This window comes from Cynocephalus volans, chromosome 8, assembly GCF_027409185.1.
Source record: "Cynocephalus volans isolate mCynVol1 chromosome 8, mCynVol1.pri, whole genome shotgun sequence".
NCBI classification, from domain to species: domain Eukaryota; kingdom Metazoa; phylum Chordata; class Mammalia; order Dermoptera; family Cynocephalidae; genus Cynocephalus; species Cynocephalus volans.
The window spans coordinates 26960246-26987028 of NC_084467.1; the positions used below are offsets into that span (position 1 = coordinate 26960246).

Here is a 26783-nt window from a genome sequence, read left to right on the forward strand (position 1 = left end):
GAACAAGGTCAGGCGTACTGGCAGTTGTAGAGAAAGGGACAAATCGGAAAGACATTTAGGAGGTAGAACTGGCAGGACTTGGCAACTGAGAGATGGGAGAAGATGACAACTGCCCTGCTCTGTGCAATGTCAGCAAAAGAGAGAATCCAGTTAGTGAATCAGGGGAGAAGCTGGTGGCCTTTCTGGAAGCCCCTGGACACAGTTCTCACTGGGGGTGCTGGCCTTGCTGCTCTTCTCTCTTCCCCAGCACAAAGCAGAGGTCTGGCTGCAGGTTTGTGAGTGACTGGTCTGCAGAGCAGGGCACAGTGGGCAGCCCATGGGAAATCTTCCATATAACAGGCCTCAGAGCTTACAGCTGGAGCCAGCAGCCAGCCACAGGAAAGGGTTTCCCCCTTGGCAGCTGGGCCTCGGCTACAGGACAGAAGTCATTCCTAATTGCAGCATGTTTTTCAGGAGAAGTTTCCAAAGCTGGTTAGAAAATAAAAACCTTCAAAAACAGTCCAAATAAAGGAAAAGTAACTCCCATTTGTTTATAGTTGCTTTGTGCTAAGCACCATCACCAGTTTGTTTTCATACTAGCTGCACGTTAACAGATAGGGAAACTGAGGCTCAGTGAGCTTTTTTTTTTTTATGACCATTTTTCAGATTCAAACCCAACTCATTGACTCCAAAGTCCATTCTCTTTCCTCTATGAAATATTTCATAATCTTTAATTTTAAAAGTTCCATTTCTTCAGACATTCACATACTGTGGCAGTGTAAAATGATTAAATGCTTTTAGGGAGCAATTTGGCAATAAGAATCAGGAGTATTAAAAAAATATTCATGCTTGGACTCGCTCCTAAAGAAATAACCATAAATTCAGAGGAAAAAAAGCATTACACCCCAAAATGTTCTTCACAGCAATATTTATAACATGAACAACTAGATGTCTCTAAATGTCCACAGAAAGAGGAATGGTTAAGTAAACTGTGATATATCCACTTAATGGAATATTCTGAGGCCAAGGGTTTATAATAATAGAAAAAATGCTAATGTTATACAAGCAAAATGATGATGATATAACATCACACATTGCATCATTCAGTGATGGCGCCACAGAGCCTCTGGGTTTTCATTTTTGGTATTTTCTCCTCCAATCTCCATCAGCCTCTTCCAAATCACTCCAGATTAAAAAAAAAAAAAAAACATTATTTAATACGAACAACATAAGATTTCTCAATTTTACATAAAGTGAAAATAAAAACATTGCTAGAAATTTTGCTATTTGTATTGATATGTAATATGGAATTTAATAAAAACTATGCTTGAATTTAAATCCCTCTCATTCAGAGATACTGGAACTGCCAAACTTATCATGCCACCATAATAGACATAGAGTTCTGGAGGCCCTAGCCATGTAAGAAGCAAAAAAACAAAAACAAAAACAAAAACAAACAAAAACAAAACATACATATGAGAAAGGGAAGGAAGAAAGAATATTATTACATTACTTGTGTTAATATGATTGTCTAACCTACAAAATCTAAGATAATCAACTTTAACACTATTAGAGCTAATGATAGAGTTCAGTAGGATGGCTGATTATAAAAGAAATGTACAAAAATCAATAGCTTTTTTATTTACCACCAATAAACAATTAGAAAATGCAATGACAAAATGATTCTGTTCACAGCAACAATAAAAACTATAAAAATACTTAGGAATAAACCTAACCAGAAACTTATTAGGCCTACAAGATGAAAACTATAAAATTTTATTAAAGATCATAAAAAAGACCTAAAACATGAGAGACATACCATGGTCCTGGAAAGGAAGATTCACTACTATAAGAAATGTCAGTTTTTTCAAATTAATCTACAAGTTCAGCGAAATTCACAATGAGATTTCTTTGGGAGAAAACCTGAAAAAAATTATTCTAAAATTCATCAGAAAAGTAAATGCACAAGAATTGCTCATAAAATATTTTAAAAATAATAACGAGGGAGGTCTTTTCTCACTAGAAAACAAAAATTACTATAAAACTATGGCAAAGTTCAAACGATACGATTATGACACAAATAGAATTATGAAGAAGTAAAATAGAAGGGAAAGTCCAGATACAGAACCATGGATAGATGTGAACTTAGTTTATGGTAAAAGGGCCATTTCAAATCAGAAAGGACTGATTTAGGGATAATTCAGTATTCATTTAGAAATAAAATAAAGCCAAATCTATAGCTCACAACTGGTACAAAAGTATAATTCAGACAGATTAGAAAGCTAGGTGTAAAATATAAGACTCTAAGAGTTCTAGAAGAAATAGAATATTTTTATAATATCCAAGTAGGGAGGTATTCCTACCCAAGACTCAGGAGTTTTATGTGATGAAATCAGGAGATCAACTGATTCGATCACATAAAAATTTAAAATTTCTGCTGTGAGGGAGAATAAAACAAGGCTAAAAGACAGGTTACAGATTGATAGAATTTTTTTTACAACATATATTAATTTTAATATTAATATTTTAAAATATAAAAAGAGCTCCTATAAATCAATAGGAAAAAATATAAAACCCAATAGAAAAGTGAGTAACAAAACTGAATATGCAATTTAGAGAATAAAATAAAAATGATCATAAACACATAAAGAGATGATTAACGGTACTAATAATTGGAGAAATGGAAATCAAAAGAAGAATGAACTATTATTTTTCACCCATCAAGATGTATGAAAATAACAAAACTCTGATTTGGGAAGGATGTAGGGAAATAGCGAGTGTCATACATGGTTGATGGAAACGTTAAACTGATACAGTCTTTTTGGGGTATACTTTGGCAGAATCTAAATTTAAAAATAGTGTATACTCTGACCCAGAAATTCCACCTTAAAAAATCTATCCTGTAAACGTTCCAGTGTGCAGGAAGATAATACGCATGACAGTGTTAACTGTAGCACTGTTTGAAATGCTGAAAAAATGCATTAGGCACCTGTTAAAAAATAACGAGTATATATGCTCATATATATACACATACATACTGGCATTAAATAATAACTAAATGTATATACATTTAAGAAAATAAAAATAAGCTCTGGAATAATATGTTTATGTCCAACCCCCTATCCTCTGTGTGTGTGTGTGTGTGTGTGTGTGTGTGTGTGTGTGTGTAAATGCACAGGGACACAGGTCTATAAGGCTACAGGACAGTGGGATTAGGGTAGGGGTTTGACAAACAGAATACTTTGACATTTTATTCTGTCTTTATGCCTATGTTTTGAATTTTTCACAATGAGCATAAATTGCCTTTTTAAAAAACAAAAAATGGATATACATATACTATATACACATGGACACACACACACACATATACACTCTACAACATAACTTGTTAAATTAAAAAGCCATGCCTAGAAAAAATGTCAGGAAATGCATCAAAATGTTCATGAAGGAGAGTTTACTTATCTACTTCTTTTCTATTTTCTAAATCTTCTTTAATAATCATGCCTTTCATTTATAATGGAAATAAAAAACTAATACTCCTTATTTTTTTTAAAGTTGTTTCCTTTTTGCTGAAAACCAATTTAGTAAAATAATTGCTCTTTCTCTCCTTCCCACTGGGGCTGGTTGGGTGATTCTGAAGCAGCAAGTTGGGGCTCTGCATCTCCGGGCCCCCAGCTCTGACTTGAGAGCCTTTGTCAGAGGCAGACAACCAAATGAAGATGAGAACAAAAGCAGACGGGTCTGGTGAAAGCGTTCGTGCTACCCCATTAAAAAATGATTAATGGGGTGTTCTTAACATAACAGTGTGTGTGTAATAAATTGATGATGCTTTATTATGATTATGAATGGATCAACACACTATCAATCCATCCAGTCCCCACATTTGCAGGACTATCCTAGTCACATCTCTGCCTGGTACAATCCGAATGATTGAAGAAGGGAAAGGAATTAAAATCGAGGGAGAACTAAAATTATTTATGAGAAAGGAAGAGGGAGAGGGTCAAGTGGCATTTATTGAGCACTTACTATGTGCCACTTGTCTCTTGAATGCCATTTTTGGCACTGTTATGCCTATTTTGCAGGTAGGAACACTGAGAGATGAGTCACTTGCCCGAGGCTGTTCAACAGGACTTGCTTTATCTGACTCCAGATCCCAGACTCTTCCCAGTGGCCTCCCAGGCAGAGGATGGGAGAGGAGGAAGGACAGGGAAGTGAGGCACGTTGCAGCTTTCACCTACCTGCTTTGGAGAAGAATGTGTCTGAACTCTGAGCCCTTTTCTTTCTCCCCAGGCTGAGTTCTGAAACTTCTCATGATGGTTTCAGAAAGTGATGAAGGGAATGCTGGGGCACATCTAAATAAAGCCCCCAAGTGGGCGTTCCTACTCAACTCTGCATGAGCTCTTTGTGACTTCACCCCCAGTGCCTCCAACTTGTGGAATAAGCACGACTTCACTCAATGCACAGCCAGAAAAATACAAACTTTCCAAAAATATCTGAAGTTGACAGCAGACTCTCTTGTGTTCCAGAGAATAATTGGTTTGCATGAGTGTATTTGTGCGTGTGTGTATATGTGACCTAAATCCACAGAACTTACCATTCTGTGACTATACAAAATAGATTCACACCCCTGCTTTTCCACATCTCAGTGGCTAATTGCCAAACTCACAGGCAACCCAGCCTTCCCCGCCAGGATCCTCGGGGTGGCTGATACTGGTCCCTGAAGCAATCTTCTTGCTTGCTGGCTGCAGCTTGCTGGAAGGGCAGGAGATCCAAACACACCTTGATATGGGTCTACCTGTCCACCTGTCCTGGGAGGCCCCAGGGCTGCTGTCTGACAGTGAAGATGGGGCAAGGGGGAATGTCACAGCAATGGGGCTACCTGGATAATGAATTCTTGTCCTCTCTACCTGCCCTCCTCCACAGGTTTCTGTGGATTTTTCCACATCTCAGTGGCTCCCCATCCCAGGGTACGTTCAGTGACTTGGTCCCACCATAAAGCTGCCTGGGCGCCATGCGCTACGGCTCTGTCAGTTTGCCTCCACGCTGCCCTTTCACACATCCACACCTGTAGCAGGTACTGCTGGTGCCCTGCCTGTAACACTCGGTCTTTTGCAGTGGGCCAGCTGCCTGCCAGCTGCCAGCATCTGCATCCCTGTGACCAAGGGCTCTTCTCCCCCACGCTAGGTCACTTTGCCCACATGCACAGCAGACTGGAAGGGCTGGGGAATTCATAACCCCCCAGGAGCAGCCCTCATTCAACGACTTTCAGGAATTGGTGTATAAATACCTCAGCTCCCTCATTCCTTGGGTGAGACAATTCTAAGACCTGGGTTTCCTAGAGTCTCACTGTGGGATTATGTACCAGGTCTCCACTGTGGTAGCTGGCATGATCACACACACCCTTTATCAGCGGCTGTCCCTTCCCTGCATCATGTCCCTTGTCTCTACTGATGTTACCTCTACCTTCCTATAAACTACTTGCACTTGAACCCTTGCCTCAGGTCTGCTTTTTGGGAAACCCAAACTAGGACAATGCCCTGGTGCCAAGAGGGTAAGAACTCTGGCATCAGACACATGACGTGCCAGAAAGCAGCCCTCTGCTGGGACTTCTGCCTTGTTGGGGCATCCAGGTCACTGACTGCTCACCACCTCCTGCAGGGCAAGTCTCGTCTCAGGCACCCCCATCTTCTGCAGGGTCCCAAGAGTCTCCAGGTATGTGTGTGGAGAAGAGGTGCTGCCCTTCTCCCTTCAACCATACTCCAACCCCAACATGTCTGAGCTCAAACTTCCCCATCAAAAAAATGCGAGTACTGCCTGCTTACCTCGGTCGGCGGCTGTGAACATGAACATCCATAACAGCGACATTACCGAGTGCTACGCATACGCTATGTGCTAGACACTCTGCTTAATGCTAATTGGAACTTCACAACAGCCCTAAGTATAAATTATTATTCCTGATAGCCCTGCTTTACAGCTCGGATAGTGCACTGTTATAACACCAAGGTTAAGGGGTTTCAATCCCCATACCGTCCAGCCACCAAAAAAAGAAAAGAAACAGAGTCTCAGAGAGATTAAATACCTCCCTCAAACCCTACAGCTGAGGTTTGAATGCGTGTCTGACCCTAGAGCCCTCTAGACAAACATTCTCTCATATCGTAGCCACAGCACCTGGCGGGAGCTCCTGCGCCGGGTGTGGGTATGTGTATGGGTTTGCGGGTTGGGGATGAGAGAGGCAGGGATTGGCCCTCTGTGAGGGTACTGGGAATAGTCTGAGTCCAGAGAGGTGTGGGCCAAAATTGGCTCAATCTGAGTCAATAGCAGAATTTGGGGGTAGAAGGGGTGGGGAAGTATGGTGGGCGAGGTGACAGAGGTTTGGGGGTTTCGATCTTAAATTGAGGGGATCTTAGCTGTAGCAAGAGGTTAGTAGCTAGAGGGTCTACCCAGGGGCTGGGGCTGTGGAAAGGAGGCTCAAGGATTGCTTAGCTTGGGTCCTTCCTCTGGAGAAGTGTGGGGACATCGTGCGGGGATCTGGATTAAGTGGCCTTGGCAGAAAAGTGGCTGGCCACACTGGCCGTCCCTCCAGAGAGGATCAGAAGTGGGCGGATACATTCTGTCCAGGTTCCTAGACATGGCACGTGCGCTGTTTCCAGCCTCCATGAGTTGTGGGGTTGTGAATGTTGATCTGGGCTATGAGACGGGGAGGGGTCTGAAGCTGCAGCACTTGGTGTCCCAGCCCGACACTGGGCAGCCAACAGCCCTGTCAGCCGTGACCCAGTCCCTGATGAGCTACTTTTACCTCCACCAACACGGAGCCAGTGGCATCTCCCCACACTTCCAGAAACCCTAGAGGCTGAGAGCCATGCAGGTCCCTAAAACCAAGCTGGGCTTTCTCTTGTTAAGTCACAGGATAAAGCACTTTACATATTAATCAGGTGAGGAATCTGAGAGCACATATCAGGGGATTGAAATATGTAGATTTTGGTGATGAATTCATGCTCATCAGAAAACCAATGAATCATCCTAACTTCATTATCAGGAATTATTTGAAGGGGGAATTAGCAGGGGAGAAGGGGGGTGAAGAGAGGAGTGGCGAGGGAGAGAGGATTTCTTGGTTCTCAGCCCAAACTGTGTTCTCTTCCAGCAACACGTTTTTGCAGAAGGACAATTCATTTCCATGACATGGGTCTTGCACATGGCCACATCCTGGGGCCCCAGTGAAGCCTGAGCATAGCACCTGGAAGGTCACACCCTGAAGCCCAGGGCAAACCAGGGAGAAGAGACACGGAGAACTCTGCGAGTACAACTAGCTTTGCAGATGTTTAAAGATCACTCCAGCAGTCACTCCTATGATACTAACTCCCCGGTGACTTGAGTTAGTCACATGCCACCTCCTGTGCCTCAGTTTCCTCAACTGGAGAATAAGGATGATGGCTGTCAAGGAACAGAGCTTCTGGGGCTGCAACCAAGGAAAGGGATTAGAACCCCCCAAATTACCGGGCTCCCTATGTGCTAGTCACTCTGTTTAGTGTGGGGATCAGCGGAGACACCAACTGACACTCTAAACGTTGGGAACAGGCACTTGTCATCTTAAATAGGTGGTCAGGGCAGGCCATTCTGAGAATGTGACCTTAGAGGTGACACCTGAGACGAGGGAGTGAGTTATGTGACTATCTGGGGAAAAGAGCATTCCAGGTGGAGGGACAGCAAGTGCAAAGGCCCTGAGGTAGAGAGAATATGCCTGGTGTCTCGGGAGCAGCAAGGAGGCGGGACTGCCTGCGGGAGTGAGTAAGAGGGAAAACAGGAGGAGGAGAGATCAGAGAGGCACGAGGGACAGGCGGGGTCAGAGGATGCCGGACCTGTAAAAGAGGGTGTCGAGGCCAAAACAATGTTGCGGAAAGGTGAGAAGAAGAACCAGAACCTAAAGTGGCTCCCCTTTGAGGTAAACTGAGGCAATGAGGCACAAGCAATGGGGAGCCTGGACAGACAGACAGGACAGGAACATGACAGGCGCTGCCATGACCCTCTCACGTGAAGTCTAGTGAATGCAGACTCAGTGGTAGGTGGCCTGGAAGCATCTCAAGTGTGGAAAAAGGTCTGGATCTGACTTGGAGAGCTTGGATTCCACCCTGGCTCTGCCACTCGCCTGCTGAGTGAGGCTGAAACTCAGGGAAACGAGGCAGTTGGACAACACACTTTCTACAGAACTTTCTCTAAACCTCGGAGTCTGTTATTCCCCCAGCTCTCCTCTTCCCTGGAATAAATGAACAGCAGTTGTTGTCTTTCACAGTGCAAACTGGGGAGCCCTTGAGGACACAGCTGGATGACATCGAGCTGGAAGTCTCAGCCTCAGCTGTACTTCAGCATCACCTGGACTCCACTCAGGACAAACTGAGTTCAATTCTCCTGGGGTGGGGAGTGGGAACGGCTCTTTCGGGGAACCTCACGAGCTTCTTTGAGGTAAATACAAAACGAGTTGATTCAGGTTTGACAAACGTGTCTTAAGTGTCCTCCTCAGACAAGGAGCTTCACATATGTTATCTCATGTAATCCTCCAGGGACTCTTTGGAGGAGGGATTTCCCTTCCCTTTTGCAGACGAGGGAAGCTAAGGTTCAGAAATCAACTCGTCCAAGAACACATGGCTTGTAAGTGTTGGTGTAAGGAGGTCTCAGTCAAGAGCCTGGGTTCTTAGTCGCTTTCTCATACTGTACCAATTTCCTCTTGTCCTTACCCTGACCCTGGGAGATAGATCTAGAGAGGATGAAACTGAGGCTCAGAGAGGTGTAGCAACTTGCCCAAGGTCACACAGGCAGAGCCAGCATTTCCTGTCGGCCCGTGGAATCAGGTTGCTAAAAACTGCTGTTTCTCGTGCAGTCATCCTAACCAAACATCCCACTCCCCAAATAACCCATCTGGGCTGCAGTGCTTGATGAAGGGATACGGTGGAGTCATTACCAGACTCTGAAGAGATAAAGCATTGCAAATTGAATGAGAAAATCTATTTTCACATCCTGATGAAGACATAACTGACACTGAAAGAGTGAATTGTTTCAGACAAAAACACATCCCCCTGCTTTTTCCCTTTTTTTTTAAACTTGGAGTTATAGCTTTAGAAAAATAGGAGCAGCTGACTATCACAGATAAAAATGCCCTTTTGCCTAATTGGATCTTTAATGAGGAATCCTAATTAATTCCCCTGAATAGAGAACTTTTACACTGGTGTTATCTCAGCCCCTGTACTGATGGGGCTGGTTATTTCCAGATACAGAATAATGAATCTTTTCCAGCCGGGCTAGGAGTCGCCAGAGACTTGTCAACTTCCCTGTGAAGGTAATTACTTGCCAAGGCACCAGAGGGAGGTGGAGCTGGGGAGGGGAATTACAAGCAGAGACATTGGAGGGATTTGGGGGGAAGCTTAGGAGGATATTGTTGGGCAAGGGTGGAGAGAAGATTGGCAATTGTGCAGGAAATTGCTGGTGGAAAGATGGAGGCCACGTGAGCAACCAGGATGTCATCCCAGCTCAGAGCAAGGCCTGAGGGACACTTGCCCTGATGTGAAAAATGTCACTCGATGGAGCTTGACAGATTCCTATAATTGTGGGAGTCGAACGGGCAGCAAACAGAAGTTAAGAAGCAGGCCTGCTTGCGACTCTCCTCAGCTGGGGCAAAGGCTGGGCTGTCATTGCCTAGGGATTTTCGTGGCATCCGTAATGACAACACTAAATGAAAGGGTTATCTGGACAACCCAGGTCACAGACTGGCAATGAGAAGGAAGAGAAGGATGTGGTTAGATGACACAGTCCATTTGTCTACAGTGACAGGGCTCTCCTGAAAGGGGAAGGCTGATGGAGTCTGCCTCATGCCCACCAGGGCCGGCTTCTGGGGCGTTGGCAGCATGTAGCAGACGAGGCCCTGGGGAGCCCGGCTGTCTGTGAAGCCAGCCCAAGGAGGAAGGAGCTGAAGCCGAGGGCACAGGCCCAGAAACATCCTTCCAGGAGACCCAAAGTCTCTCCCCAACCTCAAGATCCAGAGGAGCAGAAAGAGCCAGAGGCGGGAGGCAAAGAGCCCTGGCTTCAGTCTGCAGCTTCCTGGCTCTGTGACCTTGGGCATGTAACCTTGCCGAGTCTCAGTTTCTTAGAGTTGCTTGAAAATGCAGAGGAAAGAATCAGTGGAAATACCTGGCATGTAGTTGCACTCTACAACTAGTTCTTGTCTTTTCTTCCTCAAACTCTCCTGGTTCCAGAAAAATCACCTTAGGGGGTAGATCCTGCAGGAGCGGAATCTGTGGTGTTATGTTTATATGTGAAAAATTAGGAAGTCTCTGTGTTCCTGGCAAGTTGGAGCAGGGATGGGGAGGACCCCCACTTGTCTTATAAAACTAGGGCAAGTGAAGTTTGGAAAACTGAGTGACTTACTCAAAGGCAAGAGTAAAAGCCATTATTGTTCACCCTTGACTTTCTCTGTGTGCCCTTCAAGGTACTGCCAAATGGTCCTGGGATCTCAGAACTGCGTGACCCATGAGAATGTGACAACCCCCTGCTGTGGCCTCTGCCCTGGGCCAGCCTGAAGCTGTCTCCCTGACTCATCAGCTGCAGAGGACAAGACCCACAGGACCTTGATCCTCTGAGGGAGCTGTGTGCATCTGTCTGCACAGAGCCTATGCTGGGCGGCTCTGGGAGTGTGTGTGGGGGGAGGGGGGTAGGAGGGACAGGAAGACCCTTCCAGGTGCCTGTAGCCATTCAAGGACAGAGGAAGGACACAGGCAGGATTTAAAAGCTGGGAAGCTGATCCTGTTCAAAGTCTCCTATGCCAAATTATTTCTTGTAACTCTATGTAAGGTCCCAAGAGGGTAAGTTAACCGAGGTCACGTGATTAATTGGCAGCAGAATTGGTATTTGAACCCAGCGTTGACTCAGAAAGCCATGGTCACACTGCCTTCCTTGGTGTCAGGACAGAAAATGAATCAGAGCCCAGAGAATCAGAAGAGAGAGAGGGAGGGAGGGGTAGGTCAGGGTTTAGAGTCCAGAGGATGGGCGTCCAACTTCTGGCTCAGGAGCTTACTGGCTATATGATGTTTAGCAGGTTTCTTAATCCCTTGGAGTCTTAGTTTTCCAGCTGAGAAATAGGGAGGCTGATACATTCTTTCACAAGAGTTTTGTAAGGATTAAATGAGATAATGCGTGTGGAACCCTTAGCACACAGTAGCTCTTCAAGATGATTATGCCTCTTGAAGGTATGTTAAGGCAGGAGGAAGGCAGGTAATCAAAGACCTGAAGAGGCCAGATAGACTGCGCCAGAGTCTGCTCTCAGGGCAATGGATGATCCTAGGAGTGGCTGGCCTAGGATCTGCAGAGAGAACAGAATAGGAAAACCCAGCTGGCAAGGAGAGTGTGTGAGGAGGAAGCTATGTCCCTGAGGCTCAGTTTGCTCGTCTGCAAGGTGGGCATGCTAATACCTCAGTCAGAGATGGCAGTGCAGATTCAAGGTAACAAGCTATGTGATGGCGTTCAGTATATGAGACGGTCTCCATTCAGTCAGAGAGGCAATCAACAGGCATCTGCCTGTTGGTTTAGCTTGACATTCGTCCTGTTGCCATAGAGCTCTAAGACCAGGCAAGGTGAGACATGTTTTTCCTTTTAGTGGTGGTGAGATGGGGCCTGAGGAGGGCACTGAGACGCTAAGATCTCAGAGACTATATTTATTCAACAAATTGCCAGCAAATCTTTATACCTGTCTGTGCCAGGACTTCTGAGCACCGAGGACTCAGAGATGATGGGCCAAGTCCATGCTCGTAAAGAGTTCATGTTGGGAGGAGGGTGCTAGAAAAGCTGAGGGGCTTGTGCGGTGCAGCAGGAGCCGGGGGTGGGATGGCAGGCGTCGGGGTGAGGAAGGGCAGAGATGCTACCACATCTGAAGGTTTCAGCAGAGAGACATCTAGGTGAGGTTAGACTTCAACTGCTCCTTGAAAGGTTGAGTCCTTCTAGTTCAGCATCATAATCACAGGGCTCATCACAGAAACTGGCACAGAACAGGCAGGCAAAAGGATTTGTGAAATAAATTAATAAAGTCCACCAGGAGTCAGTGTGGTGCACTCTGTGTAACAGATTAGGGAACTTGAGTATAAACCATAACAAAACATATATGTCAAATATAACTTGGGGATTTCCAAGCCAAGAAATTCAATAAGAGGACAGATCATTTTACAAGGGCAAATCACCCCTTCCATGTTACTGCTCTGGAAAGAGTTCCGGTTTCAGCCCAGTGTGACTTTCAAAGTTTAATCTGCTTCAGAACATCAGGAGACTGGTTAAAAATGCTGAATTCAAGTCCTATCCTCAGAAATTTCAGATTTAGTAGTCTGAGGTAGGGCCCAAGAGTCTGCGTTCTGAAACACCTCATAGCTAAGTCTTCTGAAGCAGAGAGTTGGTCAGTGCACCACAATTTGAGAAACACAGGTTAAGTTCTAGAGAGTATTTTTTCAAGAAGGGGTATAATTGAAGTGGATCAGAAGCTTTGGGGATCCTGGAAGCTGCCACGTCTGGCCACCTCTTCTCCCCTCAACTTGCCTGTCATGAGACAGACAAATGTCCCTTTATTTCCAGGAAGACAATCAACTCCTGAAAAGCCCATTTCCTACTTCACTCTTTGATGTCCTTCCTCATCTCTTTCCTAAGAGCCTCCCACGCTGTGTCAGCTCATGGTTCTCCACTTCGGTGCACACTGGGATCTCATGGGGAGCCGTAGCAATACTGAGACCCGGGTCCCACCCCTGGGCGTTCTGACTTAATTGGTTTGGAGCATCACCTTGTCACCCTGCTGGTTCTAAAGGGGATTGGGGTTGCACTGACCACACTAAATCCTTTATCCCTGCAGCTTTTCTATGGCCCAGAGATAAACGTCAACAGACCCTTCTGCTTTGTCTGAATCTCCCCCTCCGCCATATCCTCACTGACCAGGAAAGGAATCTAGAGAGGAAAGAGGAAGCCACATGCAGGACTGGCCTTGGAGGATGGAGGCTGCAGGGTGAGGGTTAAAAAGGGTCCTCAGCAGTCACCAGGTTCACTCCTGACAGTAGGAAGCCTGTTCATCACCCTCTGATTGCCTTTTCTACTGTCTCCCTGGGGTTTGTAGGCAGGAGGCAAAGAGCACTACAAGGACTCCTGGTGGGACAGGTTGCTGGTGAACAGATTCTGCCCCAATCCTAGGGCGGGCGGAGCGAGCAGTACCCATGGACTCTCTCACCTCCTATTGCCAGGCACAGTGTGCTACAGGTTGCAGCTCCGAGGAAGTGAAACTGACGTGGCTACAGAAACTGACATCAGGTGCCAGACAAGCATTTGCTTAGCAAACTGGCTAATTTTAACCTCTGCCTCCCAGACCGGAACTCTTTTGAAGGGAAGCAACAAAAAAGAAAGTGATATTTAACACGTTTCCAGTTCTGTGCTACACAGTCTCCCTCTGAGGTTGCAAGTTTGAGCCTAATTGATTTCTTAGTCAAAAGAAAAAAAAAAGGCAAAATAGAAAAATAAACAACTGAGAAACCTTACCTCACTCACATTGCAATCAAACCTCTCCAGATCTGTCGACTGCTGAGTTTTTATTTATTTATTTTTTAAGACTGGCCAAGTGACTCGCATAATTTAAGATCCTTTCTAGCACTGATCAGCCTGCTCTGGCCAAGCAATTTGCTGATTAATTATTAATCAGACTGAGTTTAGGATGAGTAATCAGCAAGAGTCAGTGCTAATTTGCAAATGTCCCCCAGGAAGGTTATTACTTAAAATACTTGATGGAGAGGCTCCATGTTAACCTTTGCAATCAGCCACAGGACATTGTTACAGGCAAGGAAGAAGTGGATCTCTCTGCCAAACAAACCAACTTTGGATACCTACTAAGTGCGAAATCCTGTGTTTGGGGCTTTTCATGGTTCTGCAGGCAATGGTGGGAGAGAGGAAGGGTATAGAAAAAAGACAAACACATTAGCAGGCAAGAAAATACCAGGTACTGACAAATGCCTAAAACAAAACAAGATGCTGTGATAGAGAGTGAGGGGTTATTTTAGACTGCATGGCTTTTCTAAGGAGGGGATATTTAAATTGAATTCTACATTTCAAAAAAGCCAGGTGATTTCGTTTTTGAAAAACTTAAAGGCAGAGTATTTGAAGACTGTGAAGGAAGAGAATCTTAAACCTGGGAATAGCTAGTGCAGAAGTCCTAGGACAGAACCCGCTTAGCCCACTTGAGGGACAGAATGGTGAGTGTAGTAGGGCCGCAGGGAGTGGGTGTGAGTGAGTGACAGGAGAGAAGCCAAAGAGGTAGGCAGTGGCTGGACAATGTAGAGTGATGTCGTAGGATTTTATTCTAAATGTGATGGGAAGCCAATGGTTGGCCTTAAAACAGGGGAGAGGCCTGATTTTATTTACAAATGTAAGTCATTCCAGTTGCTGTATGGATTACAGAAGGGTAGAAGCAGGGAGACAAGGCCATTGAGCATCCCACAGCTGGCACAGAGTGGGCAGAAGCAGCTTCCTCTTGGGAGTAGGTAGATGTAGAAAGTCATGGAGAAGGCTGGGAGAGGAACAGACTAGGGGTGGGGAGGGGATGAGTAGTCTGAATTGGATGGAAACAACCCACATGTCCAACCATGGACAAATAGATCAACTAAATGTGGTATAAACATAAATGGAATATTATTTAGCCTTAAAAAGGAATCAAATTCTGACATACGCTACAACATGGATGAACCTAGGAAACATTATGCTAAGTGAAATAAGCCAAAAAAAAAAAAAAAAAGGACAAATATTGTATAATCCCACTTATATGAGGTACCTAAACTAGTTAAACTCAGAGACAGAAAGTGGAATGGTGGTTACCAGGAGATGGGGGTGGTGGGGGGAAGATACTCTTTAATGGGGATGGAGTTTCAGTTTGGGAAAAAGTTCTGGAGATGGGTAGTGGTGCTACCAACCACTAAGTATCCAGTGTACTTAATGCCACAAACCGTGCGCTTAAAAATGGTTAAAATGGCAAATTTTATGTTATATATATCTTACTGCATTAAAAGAAAAGAAGTCTGCTTTGGATATGTTCATTCTCAGACTCCTGTTAATATACATGGAGCCCTGAAGACCCATCAGGGCTGAAAATTTAAATCGAGAGTCACTGGCGTACAGATGATATTGCAAACCAACCTGTGATTGGCTGAAGTTCCCTGGAACAGAGGTTGGATGGAAAAGAGGAAGGTCCCAGGACCCCTAGGCAGTCCACAGGTAAAGGTTGGACAGAGGTTGAACAGTGGAGGAGACAGCAAAGGAGACTAAGAAGGAATGGCCACGAGGTAGCTAGCGATGTGGTTTCCTGTTAGCCAAGGGCAGAAAATAGTTCAAGAAGGACGGATGACCAGTGTCATCTGTTGCCAAGAGGCCAAGTCAGATAAAAATGGAGAATAAAAGCGACATTGGATGTGGCAACCTGGAGATCACTGGAAATCTTAGCAAGGTCTGTTTCAGTGGCAAGGCAGCGTAGAAACCGAGAAAGAAGACTGTCTCAGCAACTGGAGGTGTCTGGGAAACTGGGTGATAGCTGTATGGGGTAGAGTAATGGGGGGTTTGGTGGGTGCTGTTTTTGTTTTGATTTTAGATGGTAGATACTAGAACATGCTTCTGTACTGTTACAAGTACTCAACAGAGAGGGAAAAAATGAAGGAACGCAAGAAAGATGAACTTTGGGGGAAGATGAGATCTGGAGCACAGGGGAGGGGCTGACCTTGGACAGGAGCCAGGACATCGTATCTACTGAAGCATGAGGTGTGGCAGAAAGGTGGTCTCACCAAGAATTTCATCTGCTCATCCACATTTCCTGGCTCCCTTGCAACTAGGCTAGACCACATGACTGTTTCTGGCCTATGATATATAAGTTGGAAGTGATGTGTATCATATCTCGGCTAGGGTAGTGAAAAGCCCATGCTGGATTCTCCACTCACTTTCCCTGCCACGGACTTGGAGAAGGGCACATATCCCGGATGGTGCCACTACAAGATGGTAGAACCCTCTTGAGCCTGGATACCCACCTGCATGACTATGTGCATCAGAGCTATTTCCACTGACATGTGACAGACATGCACCATGAACAAGAAATAAACCTTCATGGTGTCACACCACTGAGTTTTAGGGTTGATCAAATTCAAAGAAGGAAGTGGCAAGAGATGAGGTCTGAGTGGTAGGCAAGGGTTAGAACCAGGAGGGCCTTGTGTACCCTATCAATGGCCTGAATTTTATTCTGTAGACAGCAGAAAATGATGGAAAGCCTCTGCCCGGGGTTTAGCATGTCAGATTTGCATTTTAATTAAGCCATTCTGGTAGCAGTAAGGAGGATGAGTTGGAGAGTACTAAGATGCTGGGAGATCAGTAAGAAGGCTGTTACAACTCACAACGAAAGAAAGATGATGGGTTGAATTCAGGGAGTGGTCGCAAGAATGGAAAGACATGTTGCAGGAGGTACTTGGGGAGAACTTAGTAATTAATTGAATGTGGCTGGTGAGAGAGGAATTAAACAGATGATTCCCAGATTTTTGGACAACTCGGTAGAGGGTGGTGGAATAAACTAAGAAAGAAAACAAACTCTAACCATGTGAGAGGTCAATTATGAGCAAAGTTGGGACAAGCTGAGTTGGAGATATTGGTAGTACATCAAGGTGGAGATGTCCAACAGGCAGTTGGCTCTACAGTTTGATTCTCAGTGGGGAGGCTGGGCTAGGGAGCCAGATTTGGGAGTCAAATCCAATAGGTGGTATCTGAAACCGTAAGAGCAGGTAAGATCACCCAGAGAGAATGTGTGGAGTGAGCAGAGCAGTAAGGCAAGAACAGAGCCTTGGGGACATTGAAGGAGACACAGAAGGAATGGTCAGAGAGGCCCAAGAAGAATCAGAAAGAGCAGCATGAAGGCAAAGAGAAAGGAGAGTTCCAAAAGGAGAAAATAGTCAATAATGTAAAGCAATGCAGAAATATTCAATAAGATGAGACCTGAGAGTATCTTCTCGAGTTGGCAATTGGAGGTGGTAGTGTTTAGGGTGGGAGTGATTCTCTGAGGATGGTATTAATGTGAATGGTTTCAGGGGATGGCTGAGGGTGTAGAGAGGAGAGGACGAAGTAGAGACGAGGAATGAGCGGGAAGAGGACTTGGAGGCAGCCAGTGTAGACCACCCTTCAAGAGGCTTGGATGAGAAATTCTCAGAGATGCCAGAGGTCAGCCTGCTCCATGAAGCCTCCCTGTATTGTTCAAACTAACCTTGCCTGCTCCCTTCCCAGATGTTGATTTCAACAGTGATTATTTTACCATTTCGTTAGACTGTCAAATGCTAGTTTCCTGTGTGAATCCTGCTTCCCTGGTGAGTCTGCGGGTGCTGCACATCGCCACTGGATGAGGGGAAACTGGGATTAAAAGAAATAGAAGGGATAGAACAAAAGACTTAGGTCAGCCTTAGGAATCTGGGAAGAGGTTGCAGGGGCAAGAGAGAGACCAAACCAGTGTGAAAAACTGGGTAGGGTAAGCCAAGAGTGAGTGGAACCAACATTCGAGGAGAAATGTGAAAACAGAGACCAGGAGGGGGCCTTGAACAATCTGAATGAACCAACATCATTCTGGAAGACAGGTCTTGCCAGAATCAGGAGCCTCTGGAAGGGCCCAGAACAACTTCTTCCATCTGTCCTAGTGGCACCATCAGGCATCTGGCAGCTCCTCGAGAGAGATCGAGGACAGCGTCTTGTTGTCTGGTGCCCTTCGCAGTCCTGGCACACGCCTCTTTGCAGACGAGGCACTTAGTACAAACCTGTTGCATGCAGGCAGACCCGCAGGGGGCAGGCCAGCTGCCCGACCTCAGCTTCCCACGCACAGAGCTTTGCCAAGTCACGAGCTCTAGCAGAGCTGCTGTGCCGACTGCGGACACCACGGGCTCACGTCCTGCCCCTCCCAGCTGTGGCATTTGTTCTGTCTGAGAGCAAGTTCTCCCCCGTGGAAGGAAGAAAGTCACATTGATACTCCATGGAGAGCGCAGGAGCCCCGGCCCTCACCCCTCTGGACGTGTTCGTGCCAGCAGCATGCTAGGGCACTAATCCTTTCCTACTGCTCGCTGCAGAGCTTGTAATGCTATTTCCAACTCTGAGAGATACGGGAGATGAGATTTTAAAGGGCTGGTTATTTATGGCCTGGCTCCTGATGGATACAACAGATGCAATTTCATGGGCTCCATCAGAAGGGAGCAGTTTCTTGGTGTGACTTAAAGTGTTGTGATGTGACAGGGAAAGACAGGGAAGCAAAGATGTCACAGACCCACAGGAAGGCAGAAGGTTGAGTCTCGACCAGCGTAGGCCCATTTGCTGACCCGCTCACCCAGCAGTGGTTCAGCATGCTCAGTCCTGCACCATCTCAGCAGTTTCCGGAGCATCTCTGCCATCTTGAGAACTTGACCCTGCCTTGCTCCTGACATTCAAAGAGGATGAAGCCCCACAGGACAGGCTGACCAAGTCTATGCCACTTCCATGTATGAAGTTCAAGGGCACATACGGCATTGTGATGATGGGCCTTTACACATGCGGTTTCCTCTGCCTGGAATGCTGCTCCCCAAGTTCTTCCAATAGTCAGATCTCAGGCTAAATCCTACTCCCTCAGAGAGGCCTCTCCTGACCCCTTTATCTCTCAATAGGGTCCCCACTGCTGATCTTCCCCATCCTGTCCATTTCCTTTATGGCACTCATCATAGTTGTAATTTATACTTATTTTGTGAATATTCTATTAAAGTCAGTCTCCCCCCAATAGACCGTAAGTTAAACATGGCAGAGGCCTTATTTGTCTTCTCCACCTTTTTATTCCCAGTGCCAAGCCCAGTGTCAGACAAGAGAAGGCCTGAGTGGTTCGTTTGGATGAATCATGATGGAAAGCTGCAGGTAATGAGAATGGAGGTGGTCAGGCGATGGTGGTCATGATGAAAGAGAGATTGCTGATGCAGGTGATGCTGCTGCTCTTCATGAGGATGACTTCTCAGAGTCCTGCCAGGCTATTTACTGGATCATCGAGCTTTTCAGGTGTAGCTATTGATGTCAGCTGCCCACCCTCATCAGTCTTAGCCCAGAGACTGTGTATCAATAACCAAGGGCAGCTGTGTCCTGTATCCAGCCTCTTCTTCCTCGCTGGCTTTGACTCCCGCTGGTGACCATTTTGTCCTGGAGAGACCAGCGAGCATCGCCACCCCCCATTCACCCCTGCTGCGCTCCTTCCCCTCTGTTCCTACTGTAGATGGCCCCACCACAGTTATCCAGCCAGAAACTCGGGATCGTCGCCCCCTCCTCTGCATCACTTCCCAGCTGCCACAGTTCAAGGCCGGATTATCTCTTGCCTGAGTGGTCACGGAAAGGTTTTATAGCGGGTTTCTGGGTCTTCCAGTTTGACCCAATTAAAATTCCGAGCAATTCTTACTTCCTTGCTTAAAACGCTTCTACAGCTTTCCACAGCCTGTGGAACCCTCTCTGGCTTGTGAACAGGGGGCAGGGTTCTTCCCGGCCCATGCTCTTCCTGTGTTGGCTTCAGGCCTCCTGTCCTGCCTGCCCTTCCTGTCTTGCTCTTGGCACCTGACTTGCAAAGTCCCAAACACACCAGGGTTCTTTCCTGCTCCATGCCGGTGGCAGAGTCCTACTCACCCCTCCGTTCAACTCGAAAGTCATCCTCTGTGGGATTCATTTTCTGAGCCCTCCCAGGAGCATCTCCACCATGACAGAAGACTGAACACTTTTTTGGAGGATGGTCTTAGTTTTTGTCTTCCTAGCACCCAGGTTTTCCTTTGGGGAAACACCCCTCTTCCATTCCACTCCCACCCATGAGGTTTGGATGGGGCAGATAGTCGTGTGACCTGGGTCTGGCCAGTGAGGACACCCTCTGGCTACCTGGTGTTGAGGGGTGGGTACATGACTCAGTCTGTTCTAATCAAGGTTCATCTGAGGGCTTCTGCGGAACCATTAGGAAAGAGATGCTCCCTTTCTGCTGGGACTGTTAAACAGGCAAGCTGTAGGGAGCTGGTGGCAGCTACCTTTGCCACCTCATGGGGAAAGCCTGTCTGAGAATGAAGCTAAGACACAGGAAAGCAAAGCCTTGGGAGTGGGAGAAACATTATATGCATCCCTTGATCCAGCAGTGCCTGAAGCCAAGCCCTGGACTTTTCAATTACAGAAGCCAACACATTCCCTTTTTAGCTGAAGTCAGCTGGAGGTGGGTTTCTGTTTCTTGAACCAGAAGAATCCTAGCTATTACATTTCTCTTTTCAATTCCTAGGGAAACTCCTTTACACTTCTTCGACAAGTACCTAACACATGATATTGTAAAGCATTTAATTATATTTTGCCTCTTTGCCCTGACTGTGAGCTCCAGGGCCCAGCACGGTGCATGACTATGACATAAACACTTGCAGAGTGCATAAGTAACTCCTTTGGATCCTGGGCTGTGTCTTTGTCTCTCCAGCACCTAGGGAGAGCCTACTTCATCGAGGGGTCTCAATAAACGATTATGGGAAATAAACAGGGGAAAAGTAACAAAGAACATAACAATCTAAACCCATGGTTTGATAAAGTATATGTGAATGAGGAAATAAGCGAACAGTTATTATTAACAGCCCCCCTCTGGCATGCTGTTCTCATTCTAACCATATCTGAATCTAATGGCTCCTGAATGAAATATCTGGTTAAAAGTCACTGAGATCCAATGGTTCTAGTTGGCTCGGATTCTGTGTGTAAAATGCCTAATAATTAAAACAAGGTCTTTCAAGATGAGAAAGAATGTAGCTAGCAAAATTTTCAAACTGAATGTCTGTAAAGTAGACGGGAGGTTTTGTATCCTCACCCACAACCACCAAAGTGAACGAATAACGGGGAGTGAAGGGAGGGACACCCCTCAGGGCTCTTATGGGGTAAAAAGGAGGACTGAGTTGTGCACACTTCATGGTGGTTCCCGAAAAGGTTGATTGCTGGATCCAGAAAGTAGGTAAAGCTTGCATTTCCAGGGAAATTTTCTTTTCAAAAACTGCCCAAGTCTCTCCAGTGGCCACAGGGGCAGGACCTGGGAGGTCCAGATGGGTGGAGCAGACTTTCTTCCATTCCTGAGCTAGAGGAAGCCCTCGAGGCTCGAGGCCCAGATGCCAGAGCCTGGCAGGGTGCGTGGCGGGGAGCAGCTTCCCGAGGGAAGTCCTGGGAGTGCTTCCTCTTGGTGCTCCCGCAGTTTGGCCAGGAGGACCAGGCAGAAGCCCTAGAACAATGCCCTTCCTGCCCCTCATCTCTCATATCAAAATGGTACCCACCGTCTGCACCTGTGGGTGCATCATGGAGTCCCCCCTTTTCCTAGCCCTGCACGGAGCAGCCAGTGGTAGCTGAATTAGTGAAATCCTCTTTTGCTTTTCTAACAAAGCAGCTAATTGGCCAGTCTGGGGCTGGTCCAGGCACAGAAGTGATGACACCCACAATATGATCACAAAGTACAGCACTGGGAAGACAGTTTCAGCATAATCCCTGTCCCCCCTTGTGACATTTACAAGGGCATCCTCCCATCTGACCCAGGGACCCTTGCCCAGGCCACCTCATCTGGGTTTCTAGGCAATTCCCCTGGAAGCTGAATCAGTTGAGGCAGCCAGGCTGTGCCTTTCTGCTTGGTGAGATGCCTCTGGGCTGGAGGGCTTGGATGGTGGCCTCAGTGGATCCACCAAGAATGGGGCCTGTGAGGCTTTGAGTCCCTAACTCTGGTCCCCCTCCCAGGAGAATTATACCTACTATAAGCCAGGTAGCAGGTTACATGTTTAGCCTCTCCACATGCTTTACAAAGCATGTTGGTATGTTGAGCCCCAGTTTTCAGATGTTAAAACTGAGGCTCAGAGAAGTTAGTAAATATCCCAAGATGACACAACTACTAAGAGTGGATCAGGGTTTTGAACCCAAAATTGCCTGACTCCCACGCTGGCTGTCTCCCCCATTAGATGACAAGAGGCAGGCTCGATGCCTAACCCAGAGGGACTGCACAAACCTCCTCTCCCATAGTTTCAGAGGGTATGTCTGACTTCCTCTCCTATCTTGTAGACCAGGGGAAGATTCTGGAGAGACTCAAATGTAGGTGTCAAGCATGAGACAGAGGGAGGAAGGGGGAGATTCCAGATCTAGTGGATTCTCAGGGCCTTAGCTTCACTGATTTTCTCTACCAATGGAGAGGCCAGTTCTGTAATGGGCTGGCAATCCCTTCTGCTTGTTATAATATGATCCTGATACCCTCCAGAGACCCAGGTCCCCCTAACTAGAAGGGTCTTCTGCATCCTCCAGTCCCAGCCCTCCGAAAAAGTCCAGTGGCCTCATGAGGAACTTCAGCAATGGTGAGAGTATTTTCTTAGAATTTGCTGTGAAGGAATGGGAGCTTCATGATGGTCGGAGCCAACTGACTGGGTCACAGCAGAACAAAGAAAGAGCCCCTGCCCCCCCCCCAGAAGGGTCAGTGAGAGGAAATCTGGCCCCTAAATTGAGTTCAGTGAACTGGAGATGAAAGTGCAGGGGGTAGACTTGGTGATGTGTGTGTGGTGGTGACTTGGAGGGGTGTGTGCAGGGTGATTTGGCTGTGTGTTTGTGTATGTGTGCACGTGTGCATGTGTGTGCTGCTGGTGAGCAATACCAAATCTACTGTCTGGACTGTAACCCTCGGTCGCTTCAAGCCCAGCTTTGCTCATGGTCAATCACACACAGGAAAAAGCAATTAACTTTAGGGAGAATGAGTATAAAATACTATGGAATCTCTCAACATGTCAGAGCTCCAGGGTTCAGTGCTCACCATAGTAACAGCCTTTCTCCATTCAAAACATGTATTGTCAGATTCCCAAAGGCTGGTCATGGACCAATGGAACAGGAAAAATCGGTCCACTGATTGATGCATATATCTCGCTGGACTCTGGTGACAGGCATACACTGCTATACATGTGTGCTCCCCACCTCATCTTTCATGTTGTCAGCACAAAGTTGCCAAATGATTATTTCCTGCCACATTTTTGGCTTTGAATTGTCCTTTGTTTTATGAAATAATGTGCTGAGGAGTTGGCAGGTTTTCTTTTAATATCCTTACTTGGCAAAATAAAAAATTATGAACCTATATTTCCACAATTGTTTCCCTAGTCCATGAAATCTACACTGAAACCCCTAATTACAGCTTTCCTGTTGCTATTCCACTTGGGGGAGGAGAAGAGTGTGGAAACTGAGTCAGGGACATTACATGGCACCCTCCTTTCTGAATCCATGGGAACCTGCTATCCGGTAAGGGAGGTAGCAAATTTTCTTCTTTCAAAGGGGTCCTGTCTTCTAGATAAGTGAAAGGATGCCCAGTTGTCCAAATCTATCTTTTCTAACAGGATCTGTTGCCTTTCTATGCCTTCGCACAGAGCTCAAGAGAACAGCCTGAAATCTTCTTGTACACTAATAAAAGCAGTATACTCATAAACCAGCAGCATCAAATCTTCACAGGAATCCAGGGATCCATAAAGGAGAGGGGCAAGGGAGAGAACAGATTCTTCCCACACATACTTCCTGAGCCTCCAAGTTTGTTTATCCATAACTGCTGTGCAAGTATAAATTAGAACAACAAATGCATCCTGCCTGGCATGGTGACACCAGCCCTGTAAATAATTATAATTTAATCTTACAGCAAAGAGTTCTGAATGACTCCCCTAACAATTTCCTCTGCTTAATTCCTTTCCCACTGAGTGACTTAATAGGAAAAGGAATATTCTTGCAGATTTGTTTCACTCCAGAAGTTTGGACAACGTGTAGACTCACATCTGGCGGGGTTGGGGGTTTGGGGGACAAGCTAGAGGAGACCATTTGGCCCATGGATAAACAAAGAGGCCTTGGGAATGGAAGAGAGGGAGCTGGCAAGGATCTTCATCTTGGTACCTGTTTATAGAAGTGAAAACTTGGGAAAAGTCTAACAAGAGATCTGGTGAGTAAGCTGTGCCACGGTCTTAGGTGGGAATGCTACACAGCCAGGAAAAACCATCACAGATGTAGCATGTCATAGCCTGCTGTGATGGTGAAAAGATAGGCTTTGGAATCAGATTAACCTGGAGTTAAATCCCAGCTCTTCTCCTTACTAGCTGTGTGACCTCAAGCAAGTAGCATAACCTCTCTAAACCTTACTTTCCTCATCTTTAAAAGGAGGAAAATTATACTACCCACTTCATAGAATTTTTATGAATATGAAATGAAATTATAGCTATAAAGAGCTTAGAACCAGTCTGGCACATATGGGTAGTGAATGCTCCATAAAATACTGTTATTTAACCTATTATATTTTGGAGCCATCTGTAATGATATAGGACAAGTTTTCATGATACAATGCTAACCTAAAAATACATGACTACAGATATACTAAGGTTCTAATTTTGTAATATTAAAATATGTATAAATAGCCAACTAGCTTGATTTTGGCCAAGCAAAAAAAGCCAAAGGGGAGTACATCAAAATATTAATAACTGTTATTCACTTCTCTATACCTTTGTATATTTTCCACATTTTCTACAAGGAGCATATGTATTACATTTGCAGTCAGTAAAATAAGTATTTTACAAAAAGAGGCAGAGGGTCCAAGGGTCTTCAGGCAAACATCAGGATTCCAGTTCAGTGAAGGCTCTTCTAGACTTTGAACCCAACTCCTAGCTCGACACCACCAGCCATTGTTCCTAGACTAGTTGACAGAACATCAACTTCCAGAGCAGTTTCAGTCTTCAGTTCATATGTGCTTCTCTCAGTGCTCCAACCATGCTAGGAAATGATCTGGCCAAGTTCACACAACAAGCCAACAACACCTGGGTCTTCTGACTCCCAGGTGGGCTTGCCTCCACTGCACCAGGAAACTTGAGTATTTTGGGTTACACTAGTCCCTAAATCTGAGTCTATATTTGGGTGGACTCCATTCCTACTTTTTCCCTTTTAAATAGTCACACTTGGCTCCTACCATGGATTTGTCTGATTTTCTTACATGGTGAGCTTCTCAAAGGACAATGTCTTATTCACTCAACTGGTGTTTCTACCACCACAAAAATGGGTATAAAGGAGGTGTTCAATAAATGTGCCTTTCCTCCTATTTCCTTCCTCTCCCTCCTGTCTTCCTCTTTCCCTCCCTTCCTCACCACCCCTGCTGACTGCCATGTCTCCATCTTTCCTTGGCACTGTCCTTCCCTCACTCTTGCAGCCCCCCCCTTCTGCCTCACTCAGAATCCTCAGTGACACCTCCTCTGCCCTCGATCCCGTGCACTGAGTCCTACCTTCCCCTGGCACTATGAAGCAACAAAGGCTGCTAAGATGTCCCATCCTGGCCTGAAGCACGAATGGACATATCCTTCTAGTGGCTCCTGATGTGCCAACAAAGGTCCTCCTGATCCCCTCATCCTGATAACACAGCTACAAGGAGAATATGAGTGTTCCAAATGCCACACCACCCCTTGTGAGGCTTGTCACCCAAACAGGAGGCCAGATACTTCCTTAAGCCACTGTCATCTTGGGCATAGCCCGTGAGTCTAATTCTGGGAGAAAACAAGCAATAAAGGCTGGTAAATCTTCAATCATCCATCTCCTCCCTAACTCATCAATATCCAAGAGTCTCCCTGGAGCATGCCACAGAAGAGCCCGCGCTTTTTAGCAAAGCCAGAAGAAGAGGGAGAAGGTTAGTCCTTCCCTTCAGACACTGAGACACAATGTCTTTCCAATATCTCAGGGTCTTGGCAGCGGGAAAAGCAATTGCCACTTAAAGTTCTAGTCCCTTTGTCTTCCTGAAATAGAGCAATTATTTCAAATCATTTTACTGAGACCCTGTCCACCTCCTGAGACCAGAACATTTTTAGTCTTAATGCAAGTTATTCCACCAAGGCCCATTATGATATTCTTCAGCAAGGACATGCTTCAAATCAGATACCAAAGTCACTGTAAAAATTTGCCCCAGCTCTAAAAATAAGCAGTGATTTGTTATTATGATGAGATGAAAAGACTCCAACAGTAGGTGTAAGAAAGTGGCAAGGAGGCCTTGGGCAGCAGGTCCAGGCACTAAGGACCCCATGTGCATCCTGGTAATTCACAGTTGCAGAAGACAGGGGAGGGAATGAAGAGGGTGGGGAGGTGTGCTTACCAGAGGGAGGAGCCTTCGGTCCCCGTGACTTCCAGAAAGTCGTAACCATCCTCGAGCTGGAAGTCAATAAAGACCAGGGCAATGGTGTCTCCCAGCTCAGCCAGAATGGTCCACGTGCAGTCAGCATTGTTATGGTACTCCGAGGGGAAGTGGGGACTGGAGATGATGCCGCTCTGGCCCCGCAGGGTCCCACCACACGCATCATCCGCTGTGGACACAGAGACGAGAGACTCATGTGAGTGGTGTAGTTCCTCGGCCCTGGCAGTCACCGTGGGCTTCACCCATGAGAGGCAGAGAGGGTCCTAGAACACGGTGCATGGGGAAAGCAGACAGGATCCTGGTCGGAACTGGCCTAATGATAACACTGCCAAACACTTCCATAGCCCTTCCCATGTGCCAGACACTGTTCTGAGAGTTACAGATATTACTGTTCTCATTTAGCAGATAAAGGAAGCCAAGGTGCAGGGAGGTTAAGTGATGGGCCCTAGATCACACAGCTAATGAGTGGCAGGGCTATTATCTGAACTCTGTCCCTAAAGAGCACACTCTTAATTACTACACCACACTGTTCCGCAATGACCAGGAAGGAGAAATTAGCTGTCACATGGATTTCCATGGTCACAAC

At 46.1% G+C, this 26783-nt stretch overlaps 1 protein-coding gene across 1 annotated transcript in view; it reads right to left on the reverse strand.

Annotated features, from left to right (window-relative positions):
- The window catches only part of CSMD2 (CUB and Sushi multiple domains 2), a 588341-nt gene that overhangs the window by 332591 nt on the left and 228967 nt on the right, over positions 1 to 26783 (reverse strand). The window contains exon 5 of the mRNA XM_063104124.1: positions 26159 to 26366. Within this exon, the coding sequence (XP_062960194.1) occupies positions 26159 to 26366 (208 nt within the window). The remainder of the gene's footprint in view (positions 1 to 26158; positions 26367 to 26783) is intronic.